Genomic DNA, 15,699 nt, shown 5'->3' on the forward strand with positions numbered 1-15,699 from the left:
CTAACGTTGGGAAATACCAGCAGAAAAGACCCAAGATCCAAGAAGAAGAACACATAGCTTACAATGCATGCGACATAATACTTAAATAATACCCTCTTCATTCTCGGTTTCTGCGAATACTCTAAGAGGTCGGGGTTCTCCTTTGTGGTCTGATATGTGCATCCACTAATGGGGCACAGCTACTGCTTCGGGGGATCTTTATTTGAGCTCTTAGCATACGGAATAAATTGGTAAATATTTTAACAGATCAAATCCTCATATCCAGGACATCTAAGCTCCAAATTAAAATAACATAGGTGCAGCATGTGGCACAACTATTCTTTTCAAGTTTTTGTGAGAAAAAGTGTCCTGGATGGCTCAGTGGCAACGAGCAGAGCAATTCAGGTTCAACTCCCGGTCCTGCACTTAGAGGGTGGGCTCCAATATTAAGCCTTTTATAATAGACTAATTCATTTTACAATTATATATTTTGTGGCACTGGAAAAATATCGTTTGCTAGTCCAAAGTTCAGCCATTGAATATATGATGGCAAATAACTAGCTCCTCATAACATATGTATGAGTAATCACTTTCGATGTTTAAATGTAGCATTTAGGAAGAATCGAAGAATAAATATAGCATATAGACAAATATATGGATGACACCTATATTTGTTTAGCACCCTGGTGGGGGAAGCCAGCCAATCAGGTGGCTAGGAACGCGGGCATGAACAACCAGAGAACGCCTGCATTTCATCCCATGTGGCGGCCGGCTCACCCTGCCACCATTACCCCCCACCTTATGTTCCATTATTTATTTTTGTTCTCCCCCACGGTCCCCCCAACTTACTGTATCTCTGCGGCAGTGGCCCTCCCCGCCGCCGCTGCTCCTTCCTTCCCACTCCTGTAGGCCACCATGGAAAGGGAAGAGGGGTTCCGCACTGAGCCCCTCTTTCCTTTCCATGACAACCATCTTGGAAAACGGTTTATCCTCGTACAACCGGACACAGAGCACGTTCCGTTGTACAAAGCAAAATGATTTTCTTTTTTTGCATCCCGGGTTACTGCTTTGGCAACCCGGGGTGCTAATAGCCTTAATCCCTCATTCCAAGTGCTGGAACTGGGAATAATGTCCTGGAGACATCGTAATCTGCCGTTGCTTCGCTCGGGCCTATAACTTGTGCTGTTGGGCTGTTATCCCACGTTCCAGCCCTTGGAACAGGGATTAATGCCACAGTCATTGAAAATCATGATGCAAAACTTTAAAACCAACACATTTCTCTGCTTTAGATTAACAACCAATACTAACTATCCTGCCATGCACTACTCCTGAACTCACCTGTTTCACTGAACGGCCATGTTTTATGCATATGCATGTCAAGTACAGGAGCATGTGGTTGCGCAGGGCATAGATTTTAACCATGCCTTATGTGCACCACCTACAGGGTGTTGTGGTTTGTGGCCATGCAAAATACTTGGGCTTGGCCAGTCACACAGGGAATTAGCTGCAGACATCTTCTGATCACCAAGCGTGTCCTTTGAACAGCTATACTGGGCATGGTTGGAGGTTATGCACTGTATATGAAGTGGACAGGCATGGACTTTAGCCATGTGCCGTTTGCCGCACACAGTGGCTTGAGGCACAGAGGACACGGCAAAAATATGAGCCAAAATCTACAAAAGTCCCAAAATGCAGGGCATTATGATCTCCCTTGCAAAGTTTGCTCTGAGTCTTTGCCAATGCAAATATAAAGGATATGGGTTCTTTGACCTAAAAAAAACTTGACCTACTGCCCATTTGACCTAATTTTTTTTACCTAATTCTTTTTGACCTACCGCGGCGGGAGACCCCCGCAACTCCCCGTAATGCGGGAGGGACCGCCTGCACACCCCTTGACTCCCCCCCCCACCTCAATCTATTCCCTTACCCCACCCAACTATTTTTTTTATTAAAGTGTGCCATTTGACCTACCGAATTAGGTCAAAAAGATGCGGTCAACTGGGAGTAGGTCAAGTTGGCATTAGGTCATCTATGCCAATACCTATATAACAACACTTCCTATCAGAATGTTAAGGCAAATTGCCCTTTTTGTGACCGCCGATGAATGTAAATCTCACACCAAAATATTACCATAGCTCCGCAGAAAATATTGGGAAATGTATATAAATGAGATACCACTGTTTTCTTTGATCTGCACTGTGATTTTATACTGAAAGTAGCATTAAATTTGCAAATGAATATTTTGCGATGTTTCTGCTTCTGATTTCTCATCATTTTTGTATTTCAGATCCGGCCGCAGGTGGCTCTGATGACTGGGCGTATGATCAGGGAATCAAATATGCATTTACCTTTGAGCTCCGTGACACTGGCAGGTATGGTTTTGCCCTGCCTGAATCTCAGATCAAGCCCACGTGCGAAGAGACCATGTTGGCAGTCAAATACATTTCTGAATATATTCGGAGAAAGGTGTAAACGAGAAGTACTTTACTAAAGAAAATAAAACGTGCTGAAAAAAATATATTTGCGTTTCTCAATTATTATTTAAGAGGATCACTGTATATAGAAAGATAAAAACTTGAACATGGTTCATTGGCTGGTAGAAAATAAAACGTGCTGAAAACAATATATTTGCGTTTCTCAATTATTATTTAAGAGGATCACTGTATATAGAAAGATAAAAACTTGAACATGGTTCATTGGCTGGTAGAAATGTTTAGCAAGAACCACCTAGAATTTCCTTCTGGCTCAGGGCTTACTACAGGAATATTCAAATTAAGTGGTGAAATTGTGTATCTGTCTGGAAGCTTTCTTGGGAGACTGTGCATGAGAAAAAGCAATTGGTGGCCAACCTGGCAACACGGTACCCAAAGCATGGCAGGGATCACTGATGCCAGGTTAATGGAAGGGCATTTGTTTTAACTATAATACATTTAGCATGCTGAAAAAAACGAATTCCCCCAATAAATTCTGAAAAGATGGTATCTGTAGTTGTGGGTTAAGGGGAAAAAAGGGGGTGGAGAGGGATTTGGGGTGGGGTACGGGTAGTACGGGTAGTAGAGAAGGGGAATGAGGGGCATGGGAGCTCCCCTAAATTAAAAAAATAAGTTAAAATCATTGAAGTAATATTCCTAAGTATATCAAAGTATTTTTGGGGGCAAAATGGCATGGAACCATTACTGGCAGTCCATATCGAACAACGTATCTTGGATAATACCGCGACAGGATAGCCCCAGCATGCCCGTAACTAAATGAAGCACAACCTTGGAAGGATACAAAGATGGTGGTAACCCATCTCTTTAAACTCTTGTAAGCGAGCAACAATAATTGGATAGTCGTGTAGTAGTAACAAGACATTCTTCAAAATACCTTGACCTCTGATCGGAAACTTCGATATGAACAAACAGATCTGGTGAAGGAACGGCTGGACACAAAATGAATCCTGCAAAGTCTGTTTCTTTCTGTCCACGTATCAGACTGAGTCCACATCAAAACACGTGGGAGAGCAAATATGCCTGTTGTTGTTCACCTCCATACTCGAAACCTATTTTCGATTTAATGTGCATGAAGACAAAAACAAAATCTAAAAATAGGTCATCTCAGTCTGATGTGCGCTCTGACAACCTCACTTCAGGTTCTGGCATGTTCATGTTATTTCAAAAGTGCTTTTTGCACAACACTCATTTACTTGCATGGCTTTCAATAAACAACCACAAAGAAAATCTGCCGATAATTACCACCAAAAAAAACAAATGCAAGAAACGGAAGCTCCCTTATCCTTCGAAAGAATACTAGTAATTCTTCCTTGAATCCTCTTGCTAGAACTTTGGCTTTTGAGGGCATACATGTGTGCTATCACCGCATATGTCAAAAATATATATGCTGCAAAAAGGCATACTGGAGTAACATAAAAAGGAATCGATGATCCAGATAACTCAATCAGTTAATTCAATGGAGTAATTTATCCCATGGTGTTTTCAAATTAACATTTGCCTATTTTTGTGTGTACTTGAAAGTGAATAAGAAGAGTGATTGGGCCTGATGTACAAAATGTTTTTTAATGGGGTTGCATCATTGTAAAATGCTATGTAAAACAGGCCCAATATCCCTGCAACATTCTGATTTCAGGGTTTCATTAGGATGCAGAGAGTTTTCACCATTCATCTGCAACTACGAAGATTTGATGCATGTTTTCACAAACGTTAATGTGAATCTGCATGATGGATTGGGTGAAGGTGTCTGTTAAGGTTGGGGTGTAAGAGAGGATGTAGGCTCTGTAGGCTTTAGCTAAGAAGCAGCAACATGATTGTCTAGGGGAAGGACAAGTTACTATTGTGGTACACGTAAGTCATTCTTAGGTAGCCCAGGCCGAGCTCAAGACTTAAAGGAGGTGAAAAAGAATGGAGGTATCAAAAATGTAAAAAAGATATACATTTACTAGTTCAAAATCCTAAGATATAAACTGAAGGTATTATTTTAATAAAGAAAATGTATTAAGCAGGTCAAACTAAAATAACAATTAAAGATTGAAAAGGGAACAAAAGCAATGTACTGTTTTCAGAGTAATGTCAAGGGGTAAATTGTCATAATGTAAGTTGCCGAAGACCCATCAAATTCTATGGCAAGAGAACAAATAACAGATCAATTTCTCAGTACCCCGATGAGACTTAACCATTTACCAGGATAGCTGGACAGGCTAAGCTATGAGAACCCAAGGAAGACCTGAAGATGGGGAGCAATTCCTGAAAAGAAGAACTTTCCACTAACAAAGATGCTTTGTTAGTGCTAAACTCAGTCAACTGCGAGATGGTCACAGAGGATGGCCAATATATATTCCATTGCTGTGAAAAAGCAAATCAAGAACCTTTGGTTACATCAGATTGTGGAAATAAAAATACATCAGGTGGAAAATGAATCCTCAGTGGCCTTCTTCAGATGGATCATCTCCAGGACATGCAATGCCATTTGTCTCAAGCAATCCTCAATTATGAGTTTTATGATTTTGGATCATCCAAGACAAAGCTTGCCAGTGATTATTTGCTGAGGAAAGATAACACTGTGTGAAAGAGGGCGCTGTCAGACTTGTTATATCTCTAGGTCACTTTCACCATCTGCAAGACCATGTAACCATGTGCACAATGTATCACTGATTCTTTGTTTGCTATAGCATAGGGAACAAGCTCACAATTATACCTTTTATCTTTAGATAGGACCGTTTGCTAAGGCTATGCCAGACCTACTCCTAAACCAGGAACACTAATGTTGCCATTAATGGTACCAGATGCACCAGGCTTCACACTCTATGCATCACAAATATAAACAAATCTCACAATAACCAGCCATATGCCACTTCTATGATTCGGTAAATCACTATATGACTTTTCTGCTGACCATTAAAAAACACACACAGAGAGCAATATCATGATGCACATTCACTAGATACATGTAAAACATTGGGCAACATCATATTCCAGTTTAGCACAGAATACTGTCTTCACAACTTGTCAATGCAGTGTGTTTGTATTTACAGCTATTTTAGCATCTTTACACACCAGACAAAAACTGCTTCTCCACACCTAGCAAAGCTGGCAGAGAACATGCATTTTTATATACAACCGTGAGAAAAAATGGTTACCTTGGAAGTGCCGCAAACTCCCCTTTGTAATAAGTGGCTATCTCTGTACAAGAAAATACATTTGTTCTCCAGTGAATGAAGAAGAAATTACTTTTCCTTTTTGTGCCTAATCTGACATTTCACTAATTAGGGTAAGGTTATCTCTAATAAGATATTACTCATACTTTGTCTCTTATGTATACCAAGATATCGGTGTAACTTCATCTGCACAGCAAGACGTGGGCCGTCTCTCTCTCTTCTAACTATTGGCAGCGTTCAGCAAGGACCTTTCCCATCTCCGTCCTTTCTCCACTGAAACCAGCTGCAATCTCCCTTCTCTTTTCATTTCTTTCTGTCTTTGGTTCTCTACTCGCCTTCACTTTTCCTGTCCAATCCCCTCCTTACTTCCTTCGCTGAGTTATAAACCCTCTTCAATTCCATCCCCTTTGCATATGTCTTCATACAGTAAGCATATGATTTCACCATCCATTGCCGTGAGGTCATCCATTGATCAAGCACCTCCCCTCTTTAGCCAATCCACAGTAACTTTCTGCTTACACCTTTATACAGCACTCTTTCTAGAAACCAGGATGAATCTGCAACATGTTCATCCTCTGTTTCCAATCCACATTCCAGTTTAAACAAAGAGTTTTTACAAAATGCATTCTGTTGTCTGCCGCGAACATTGCAGTTCAGCTTCTGCTTTTGCATTTTCTACATTTATTTTCTAAACCCACATCACTGTGTAAATGGTGCTTTTCACTGGCGACCTGATATGTGGACTAAGCCAAAGCAACCCCATTTTAATTACTAATAGTTTAGTTTGTTAAGGTTAGTGGTTAGTGGATTAGTATTAGGTTAATTGTTAGTCCCTACACTACATTACACTGTGCATTGCTAAACCCCAAATCACCCCTACTTTGGTTTGGGATGGTTCTCATTAGTGCCTCACATCAGCCCCAAATCACACCTGAGCTGCACACTGGCATCCCTTTTACATGTGTGCCTACCTTCCCTAGTGAGTTCAGTGACTCTCTTGAAATTAGTGCATGTTTGAGATTTGAGCACTAATTATCCCTACATAACCTCTGTAAACCTGAGCACGATAAACAGCTGAAAGTGGAACCGTGTTTTGACACACCAACTGTACACTTCTAGGATGAGCTCTGATAATCTCACACAGACATCTTGTATGATCCAGATGTCAGCCTCCATCACCTGGATATCTACAGCCAGAGGCATTGACACGGTAGGGCCTGAGCGGGCAAGGCACACCCAAGATCTGTAAATGCCCACTCAGCAGCGCTGGCTCCAACAGTAGCAAGCCAAACAGTAAAGTACAATAGGCCAAAGTAAAGGAATGTCCAAATCAAGGTTCTATAATAATGTATGGATATGTATTTTAATTAAACATACCATATGCAATAATACTAAACAGAAAACACTACAAAAACCCACCCCTTTAGAAAAAACACAGAAAATGCAAGATACAGCACTCTGGGTGAGAAAGGCAGATATACACCATATGCTTCTTTAAAAAGGATATTCCATGTATTCAAATGGATTAAAACAATTTAGGCAGTCTCTGGGGCATAGAAATGGACCAGCAGGGCAGTTACAACAGTCAACAATATGTTTGCTGTTCTTGACGGTTCGACAAAAGTGAACCAGACTTCTTAGCGCTGTGATGACAGTTTGATTCAGGTTCAAATCTGGCAGTCGTAGTAATCCAGATCACAAGCAGAGTGGAGTCTTGTTTAAGCTGAAGGTCAGTTGTGGTTTGAAGTGTGCTCAAGCACTGCAGTTTGTGGATGCCACCAGGTCTGGTTTGATAGTCAAGGTTGGACGACAGAGGAGCTGGTGGCGGGATGACATTATGCGGGGTGATTTCCAAATGCGTTACTCAAAGGAAGCATGTTTGGTCAGAACATAAGGGACAGTTCAATCATCAACTTTTTTGGCGATGGAGTGGCTGCAAGTTCTTTTCTCGAGCTTAGGCAACAACGTGCTTTAGCTAGTGCAGTGGCAAACTTCTTCAAATGCGTAGTACTACTGTTGGAATGTTGGCAACTGCCATGGGCAGCTACGGAGGGTCCTGTTGAATCAAGCAGGGTCACACACACCAATCTAGGATCTGAAGGGCAAGAGAAGTCCTTGTTCTCAGACTTATAAATATAGGAGGGGCTGGAACACACCTGCAGGGGTCCTTCTGCTCAGTGAGGTCCTGGGTGCCAGTGTAGCTGGCAAAGAGGCAGGTCTTGCACCAGCAGCAGGTTACCCCTTAATGTGGCCATGGGATGATTAAGGACCAGAGATTTCCTCTGCCTTGGACTACCTGTCTACCCCTCACAACTAGAGGACTTTGGAAAGGACTGCTCTCCCAACAGGGTACAAACTAATTCTTCTTCAATGGCTGAAGTACAGAGATTACTCAGATTAGGAGTGGAAGGCTCCTTCTTTTAAAGGCAAATGTACACAGTGATTGGACAAAGGCAAGCCTTCTTTAAGTGGTCCAGTCACTGGCTTTGAGGAAAGGAAGTCTAGGGGAAAGGAAGAAAGGGAGATAGAGAAAACAAGATGGTGGAATCTTCCACCGCTGGTCTGCGCACCACCTTGCTACACTAGCTACGCCCTCTTCCCTTGGCAATAGCATCAAAGGACCTTTTGGAGGCCCTTTTGGTATGCAGCCCCCTGCTGTAAGGCTAGTCCTTTTAGGATAGGTGTTCTCTTTTATTCACACTTCCTAGCCCAACTACTGCTGGCAAGCCGACCTCACAAAGTATCAAATGAGAGGTGAAGCCATCCATTATCCTGCCCTGTTACTTGGCAGGGCCTGGCTGTGGGACCAGAATACAAATAACCTTTCCACAACCGATCTGGTCACACAGTGCTGACACAGGTATGATATCACATTGATGTGGCTGTAATACATATAAAATATACCATACCGTAAAATCAGGTATGGCTTATATTTCAGGTTAACAACTGCCTATAGTATCCCTCATAGGTAATTTGGCAACAGAGGTGCACATCTTAAATGAAGCCCTTGTTCTGCAGAGGCTTGGCTGCAGGTGTCAAGTGGGTACTTGTGACCCCTGAACCTACTCTGTGCCACTGGTGAGCAGGCACTACAGATCAGGATACTGGTCCAGCAGGGCACAGGTGACCACTATGCTTTTGAAATGGAGCTTAGAAAAGGTGGGCCAGGTTGGCCTTTCTGAGATAGAATTACTCACACAATTGTATTATTTAATAAAAATCAAAAAAGGCCAAGGGTTCCACACCCTAGCAAGATGGTTAATACCTCGGAGTTATGATAGGGGTCGACAGTCTAAAATGGAGAAGAATGCGAATGTGAGCAAAATGCATGCACAAACCAGAATGCTCACTAATCTGCATGTCTTGACCCCAGGAAAGAGCACTGGAGGGATGGAGCTAAAGCTGACGGTTCCCTGCAAGAGATGTGCCTTTTCCATGTCATCCTATGAGTGGATCTAATGTGCCAGAATGACACCTTCAGACACAATGCCTATTAATATGCCCCACCCTAGTCGTATGTAAGAGTAAGAGGTAGGCATGTGAACACACACCAGGCAGCGCACCAGAGCATATTGCCTAGGCACCGTCTCACATCTCTACCATCACTCACTTCCGTTCTCTAGTGGAACATGTGGGCATGGGTTCCTATCCATAAGACTTGTCTTACAGCATCTTCTGTTTCCTAGCACACACTACCGCTCCATGTCTTGTTGAGCAGACCAGCGTCCTCCCTGATCCCGGAAGTTACTTGCCCAAGAAGGGCCACCTGCACCTGGAAGCCAGTAAAAATGTGCCCTCAGTGCAGCTCATTGGAAAATGTGTGCACAAGCTGCACTGTAAACAAAGCCTCAGCCTCGCTTTGTTAACACAGGGATTTGCATTTTCTTTTACATGGAGCAACAGTGATATGAACTGCTGCTGTCTACATGTTTATCACACACACAGAGATAGAAATGCCATGTTTCACTGTAAAATACACGCCCAGAACCCACATTGGTGCTGGCAGCGTGCCATACATTGGAGTCAGCAGCGCAGTGCAGACACTAATATAAGCAAGGTGGCTGACCAGCAAATCATTTGCACCGCCACACAAACCCCCTGAAATGTGCAGGCCACCTTTGTGGATAAGTTGGACATTATTTTGGTGCAAATGATGAGATGCACGTGGGCATCTCATCAATTGTGCCCTATTTTCAAAGGGCATGTGAATGTGTGCATCAAGGATGCATACCGTCAGTTTTCCTTTTTCACCCCCTATGATCATTTTCAGGAATAATAGGAATTGCTGGGCATTCCAAGGCACATCCGGACACCACAAATGGAATGCTCTTTGAAATGTGCAGAAGAAATGTCACATTCCTCTGTGCCTCAGTGGAATAGGCACAAGGGAATGTGCAATCCATGGCAGAGTCATTGTCGTCCTTGGCATGTATTTTTTTAAATGTAACATCAGTGGCATAACCTGCCACTTCCATTCCTGTCCCTCAGACACCCATGTTTAACATTGCACATTGATGGGACTTTCAATGTGTTGACCTCTGCATGAAAAGCAGGCCGAGGCATGCCTGACATGTGATTGACCCTGGTGGTCTGACATGGAATCTTACAATTAATTTTACTCATTTTAACAACGTCAGAAGAATAAAAGGCTGAGTTATACTTGCCCAGATCAAAATCATGAAAAGTCTGGTTACACATATATCTCTGCAGTAGGTGCATTAATCTACTGAGATATCTTACTGCACAGTTTTATATGTTGCACTGTTTGAGTAACGTTCACAGGACTCGATTTCCCCTTGCTAGCCATGCGCTGACCTCCAACCCAACCCAACTCTTCCCTTTCCTCTACCTTTTCTCCCCACTACTGAAGACTAAAGTTATTATGTTATGTTTGTTTTTATCCCACGAATCAGTCCAAACCTGCCTGAACTTCTCCCAAACATCCCCGAAGACGTATGGCTCTGAAAGCCACTTTTTCGTAGGTGCCGGAGACCATCGTATGCCCCAGTCCGACCCTGGACATGGAGTCCAGATATTAAGAGCTGCATTCAGAATTGTTCTGGTGGGTTGTCCTTTCTTCATGGGTTCTGTGGACACCACGCTTCCTTTAGTTATCTTGAACCAGAACTGTGTGTAGATGTTGTTAGTTTTCTGCAGAGGGGCATGTTATAATGGATGCTTACCGTGGTTGCATCGCTATCTCCTGAGGAAAGCTATGGGCATGTCCAACTTCTTTACGGGCTCTTGCAGTAGAAATACTCTGTGCCTCTTGTGAATCTAACAGAGAGAGCATCCGGCTTGAAAAGAAAGGGGCATGGAGCCACCAAGGGGCGCAGATGAAGACTTGGAAGGTGCAAGATGTCTCCAGTATCGTTAATGCTCTTGTCCTCACTCGCTTTACTTTCTTGATCCAAAACTTGAGGGAAAGGAGCAGGTTGGAGAGTGATGCTGGTAGGGCTAAATCATGCATTTAGTTCAAGGGGCTACACTTGGTTCATGGTTTGGAGGTGGGAGTTAATGTACTGTGTCAGAGGGGACACGGTTTCATGAAGGGGGCCCAGCTTAATCACTCAAACTCTGCCTTCCATATCTCAGACAAACTACCATTTTGCAAAAGGAATTATTTCTTCAACATTGTTTGGTGAAATCCCCAGACGTTGCTTTCAGGGTTAAATCTCCCAAACCCACCCCCCCCTCTTCATCACATTCTATACATTAATATTTCAATGATGCGAACCTGGGATTGTCTGACTTAAAAGGTCAAGCATGAACAACTAACCATTCATACATTAAACACACTTGCTCCTTCAGCCGTATGAAAACCCATTAAGAGTTCGCTTCGTTTAGACAAATGGGACTGGCATTAAATCTTAAACCATTGGCACAGTAACTAAACTTGGTAAGGAAATCAATCGCATATTGGAAAGAGGAGCAGTAATTTATTTATGTTATTTTTTTTTTATAACGCACCTAATACCATATCTGAATTCGGTTTCTAAGCGCGGATCCGGAATCCGAACCTCTGTTGCTCTGCATGGTCCTGCTTCCAAGACCAGCACGTTGCCCCTGTGCTATCCTCCTACCTACAAAAACTACTGTCTGCAATATGCACCATGTGAATCCAAATATATAATGAATGGTTATTCGACTGTATATGCTGTGGATTACAGCAGCACAGGTTCACATTTTAGAGGGGTCAGGATGTACATAGGCCAACATTGTAGAGAGACGCATTGCACTTTTGGGGCAAGTGAGAGATATGGTCCTCTTTGTAGAAACATGTAAAATGGGGAGGTGCTGGCCAGGAACACCTGCACCTCTAAACCAGTGTCTTCCCACCCAGAACCCGGAAGGTGAAAATCGAGCACTCGAATGCTGCGGGCCTGGAACTTAGTCCTTACAAGCTCCTGTCCAAGGAGTGCTGAACCTCGGGGCTGAACTCTGATCTACAGGCTCACTTGGTAGGCACAGAGTACCTCTGTGGATCGCTTGTGCAGAGTAACACCATACACCGTCCATGACTTAAGAGCCTGCCACTGCATCTCACAGATACCCAAAGGGAGTAGTGGGCATGGACCCATTCAAGGCACTGTGCTACTCCATGTACAAGCCACCAAATGAAGAAAACGACGAGACAAATCAGGGAGTCTTTTGTGATGCTCCAATTCCAACTCCAATTTGACGTGCATTACATCCCTCTGCATATGTGTACGCCAGCTGGTACCGCCAATGCCCCATTACTGTTACCCGGTGTTGCTGTATTGCATTTTCGGAAAAGGCAGAAGCATCATTTATGGCTGATGGTGAGGTTCTGTGTCTTGCCGTGCCTCCTCCCTCTTCTTTGCTGTCTTTCTTTAAATGCAAGGATATATGAAGGCCAAGAGAAGCCAGTATTTAGAGGAGATGGAACAGCCTGCCTATCGGCCTGCCTTCCCACTACACTCCCTACACACGCCTGCCTCCCTTCCCACTACACTCCCTACACAAGCCTGCCTGCCTTCCCACTACACTCCCTACACAAGCCTGCCTGCCTACCCACTACACTCCCTACAACAGCCTGCCACCAGCTACACTCCCTACAACAGCCTGCCTACACACTACATTCCCTACAACAGCCTGCCCACACACTGCCTGCCTACCTGCCGGCCTACCCTGTCTGACTACCCACTACACTCCCTATAACAGCCTGCCTACCCACTACACTCCCTACAACAGCCTGCCTACCAACTACACTCCCTACAACAGTCTGCCTACCCACTACACTCACTACAACTGCCTGCCTACCTGCCGGCCTACCCTGTCTGACTACCCACTACACTCCCTATAACAGCCTGCCTACCCACTACACTCCCTACAACAGCCTGCCTACCAACTACACTCCCTACAACAGTCTGCCTACCCACTACACTCCCTACAACACAACAGTCTGCTTACCTGCTGGCCTACCCACTACACTCCTTACAACAGCCTGCTTGCCAACTACACTCCCCACAACAGCCTGCCTACCCACTACACTCCCTACAATAGCCTGCCTACCAACTACACTCCCTACAACAGCCTGCCTACCCACTACACTCCCTACAACAGCATGCTTTGTTTGTTTGTTTGTTTGTTTGTTTGTTTGTTTGTTTTATTTATTTGGTAATGTGCTCCGAGCCCGTGGGCCTCTGGGCGCAGCAGTACAAGAGGACTCGAAACTTAGTTACAAAGCCTGACACAGGCTGTTACAGAAAAACAGTGGTTGGTTACAGTAGGTGATACAATGCATATAGAATATCAAGTTTAAACGCAAAGAGAGCAGCATTATAACAGGTTGTGCCGTTACCACTAGGGTGAGGGACGTTGCATGTCGTTGTTGTGCAGCCATTTGAGAGCGTAGGATCTGAATCTTGTGTAGGGTAAAGGGCATCTAAGGTCGGGTGGGAGTGTGTTCCATGATTGTGCAGCTCTAACTGGGAAACTTGCACCGCCCGCTGTGGTAAGTTTGAATCTGGGGACTTCCAGTAGGAAGGCATTGGCAGATCTCGTCAGTCGGTTAGAGGGTCTCCAGTTGATTCTTTCCGCTAGGTAGGGGGGTGCTTGATTGTTGAGGCATTTAGAAGTGAGGGAGATAGTTTTAAGAAGGATTCTGTCCTTTATCTTTAGCCAATGGGCTTCAATCCGATGTTTGGAGATATGTTCTCTGCGTGGGATGTTCAGAGCTGCTCTAAGAGCGTTATTTTTGCAATCTCTGGAGTTTGTCAGTGACCGACTTGTTGGCACCTGAGTATAAGGTGTTGCAATAGTCGAGTCTAGACATGACAAGGGCATTGGCCAAGGTGAGGCAGCTGGCACTGGACAGGAAGGGTCTGGCGGCACGGATGAGTTTACACGTGTAGGTGGTTGAGGAGGCGAGGGAGTTCACTTGCTTTTTGAGGGTGAGAGCTGAGTCAAGGTAAAAACCCAACGTTTTGACCTCGCGCATAACCATAATAGTATTGTTATCAATGTTAAATGAGGTGTAGTCCGGGGTGAGTTTGGATAGTTTGTGGTCTGAACCGAGGAGCAGGATTTCAGTTTTATCGTCGTTCAGGCAGAGGCCATGTGTGGCCATCCATGCTTGAATGAGGATGTACATTTTGTTCACCAGAGCCAGGTCCACTTCGTAGTTGCCCGAAAGGGGTATGAGGATCTGGGTGTCATCTGCGTAATTAGTGTAGGTGACGCCCAGACTGTCCAACTTGTCGAACAATGGCTTGGTGAAGATATTGTACATAGTGGGTGAGACACAGGAACCCTGTGGGACTCCACATGTGATTTGGATGGGGTCAGCACAGGTAGTGGAGGAGAACACTCTCATAGTCCGGTTGGCTAGAAAGGATTGGACCCAAGCTATAGCGTCTCCTGTGAAGTTGGCAGCCAGCTTGAGGTGGTTGCATAAGACTGCATGGTCCACCAAATCAAAGGCTGCTGACAAGTCCAGTAAGAGTAGCAACGCTGTTTTCCCATTATCCTTAAATTCCTCAATTTTGGTTTTGAGGTCTATCAGGGCAGTTTCCGTGCCGTGGAGCGGGCGGAAGCCCGATTGGCGCGAGCCTAGTAGATGATAAGCTTCTAGGTACTCTTGAATTTGGAGATAGGCTACTCTGTCGATAATTTTTAGTAGGAAGGGCACTGTGGTAATGGGCCTATAGTTAGTCGGGATAGAAGGATCGAGGGTTTGTTTTTTGAGAAGGGGGAGGACCCAGGATTCTTTTAAGTTGGCTGGCACTGTGTTAGATTTGAAGGATGAGTTAATGAGCTTTGAGATGAAAGGGGCTAAGTCTCTGGCAGCGTCCTTTATTATTTGAGCTGGGCAGCTGTCGCCCTTACAGTTAGAGGGCTTCAGTGAGAGGATGGCCTTTTCAGTGTCGATGATGGAGATCGGTTTGAAGCTAAAAGGGGGGATAGTGGTAGGTTCAGTTACTGGAGGCAGTTGTTGATCATTAAGAGAGAGGGCGTCTTTTTTGTTCGTTATTTTAAGTTGGAGGGTGGAGATTTTGTTAGATAGGGCATTCTGTATATTAGTGCACCATATCTTGTCCTTTGGGACCGTGTCAGATGGTTGGATAGGGGATTCCATTTCCCGGAGGATGGCAAATAGTTCCTTGGTATTCGATTTGGCATTGGTAATTCTGTCATTGAATACATTTCTTTTGGTGTTGATGATTTCAGACTTGTAGTGTTTTGTAGCTTGGGTTAACTTGGCTTTGTTGACGTTAGTGGGCGAATTACGCCAGATGGTTTGGAGTTTTCGTTTCTGCTTTCTAAGGTCCTTAAGGTGGGGGGTGAACCAGGCGTTGAGGTGGGCTTCTTGCTTAGCTTTGCGTAATTTTGCAGGTGCAATGGTGTCTAGTGCGTGAGACATAGCTTTGTTAAAGGTGTCTACTAGTGTATCTAGGTCAGTGTTGTCCTTCAGACCGTTAATAGTGGGGAGGAGGAGGGGGATAAGTTTTTCTGTAGTAATATCTTTTTTATTTCTGGTGGGGAGTGGTGGTATCATTTTGATAGTCTTGGGGCTGGGGAGGTCAAGTGTGGCAGTGAAATTTATT

At 44.2% G+C, this 15,699-nt stretch overlaps 1 protein-coding gene across 1 annotated transcript in view; it reads left to right on the top strand.

Annotated features, from left to right (window-relative positions):
* LOC138493219 (carboxypeptidase B-like) overlaps positions 1 to 2,497 on the top strand; it is a 36,402-nt gene extending 33,905 nt beyond the window's left edge. Inside the window, exon 11 of the mRNA XM_069620368.1 lies at positions 2,267 to 2,497. Coding sequence (XP_069476469.1) covers positions 2,267 to 2,451 — 185 coding nt within the window. The 3' untranslated portion in view covers positions 2,452 to 2,497. The remainder of the gene's footprint in view (positions 1 to 2,266) is intronic.
* Positions 2,498 to 15,699: the final 13,202 nt, after the last annotated feature.

The sequence above is a fragment of the Ambystoma mexicanum genome, chromosome 10 (assembly GCF_040938575.1).
Source record: "Ambystoma mexicanum isolate Mex_15411 chromosome 10, UKY_AmexF1_1, whole genome shotgun sequence".
NCBI classification, from domain to species: Eukaryota; Metazoa; Chordata; class Amphibia; order Caudata; family Ambystomatidae; genus Ambystoma; species Ambystoma mexicanum.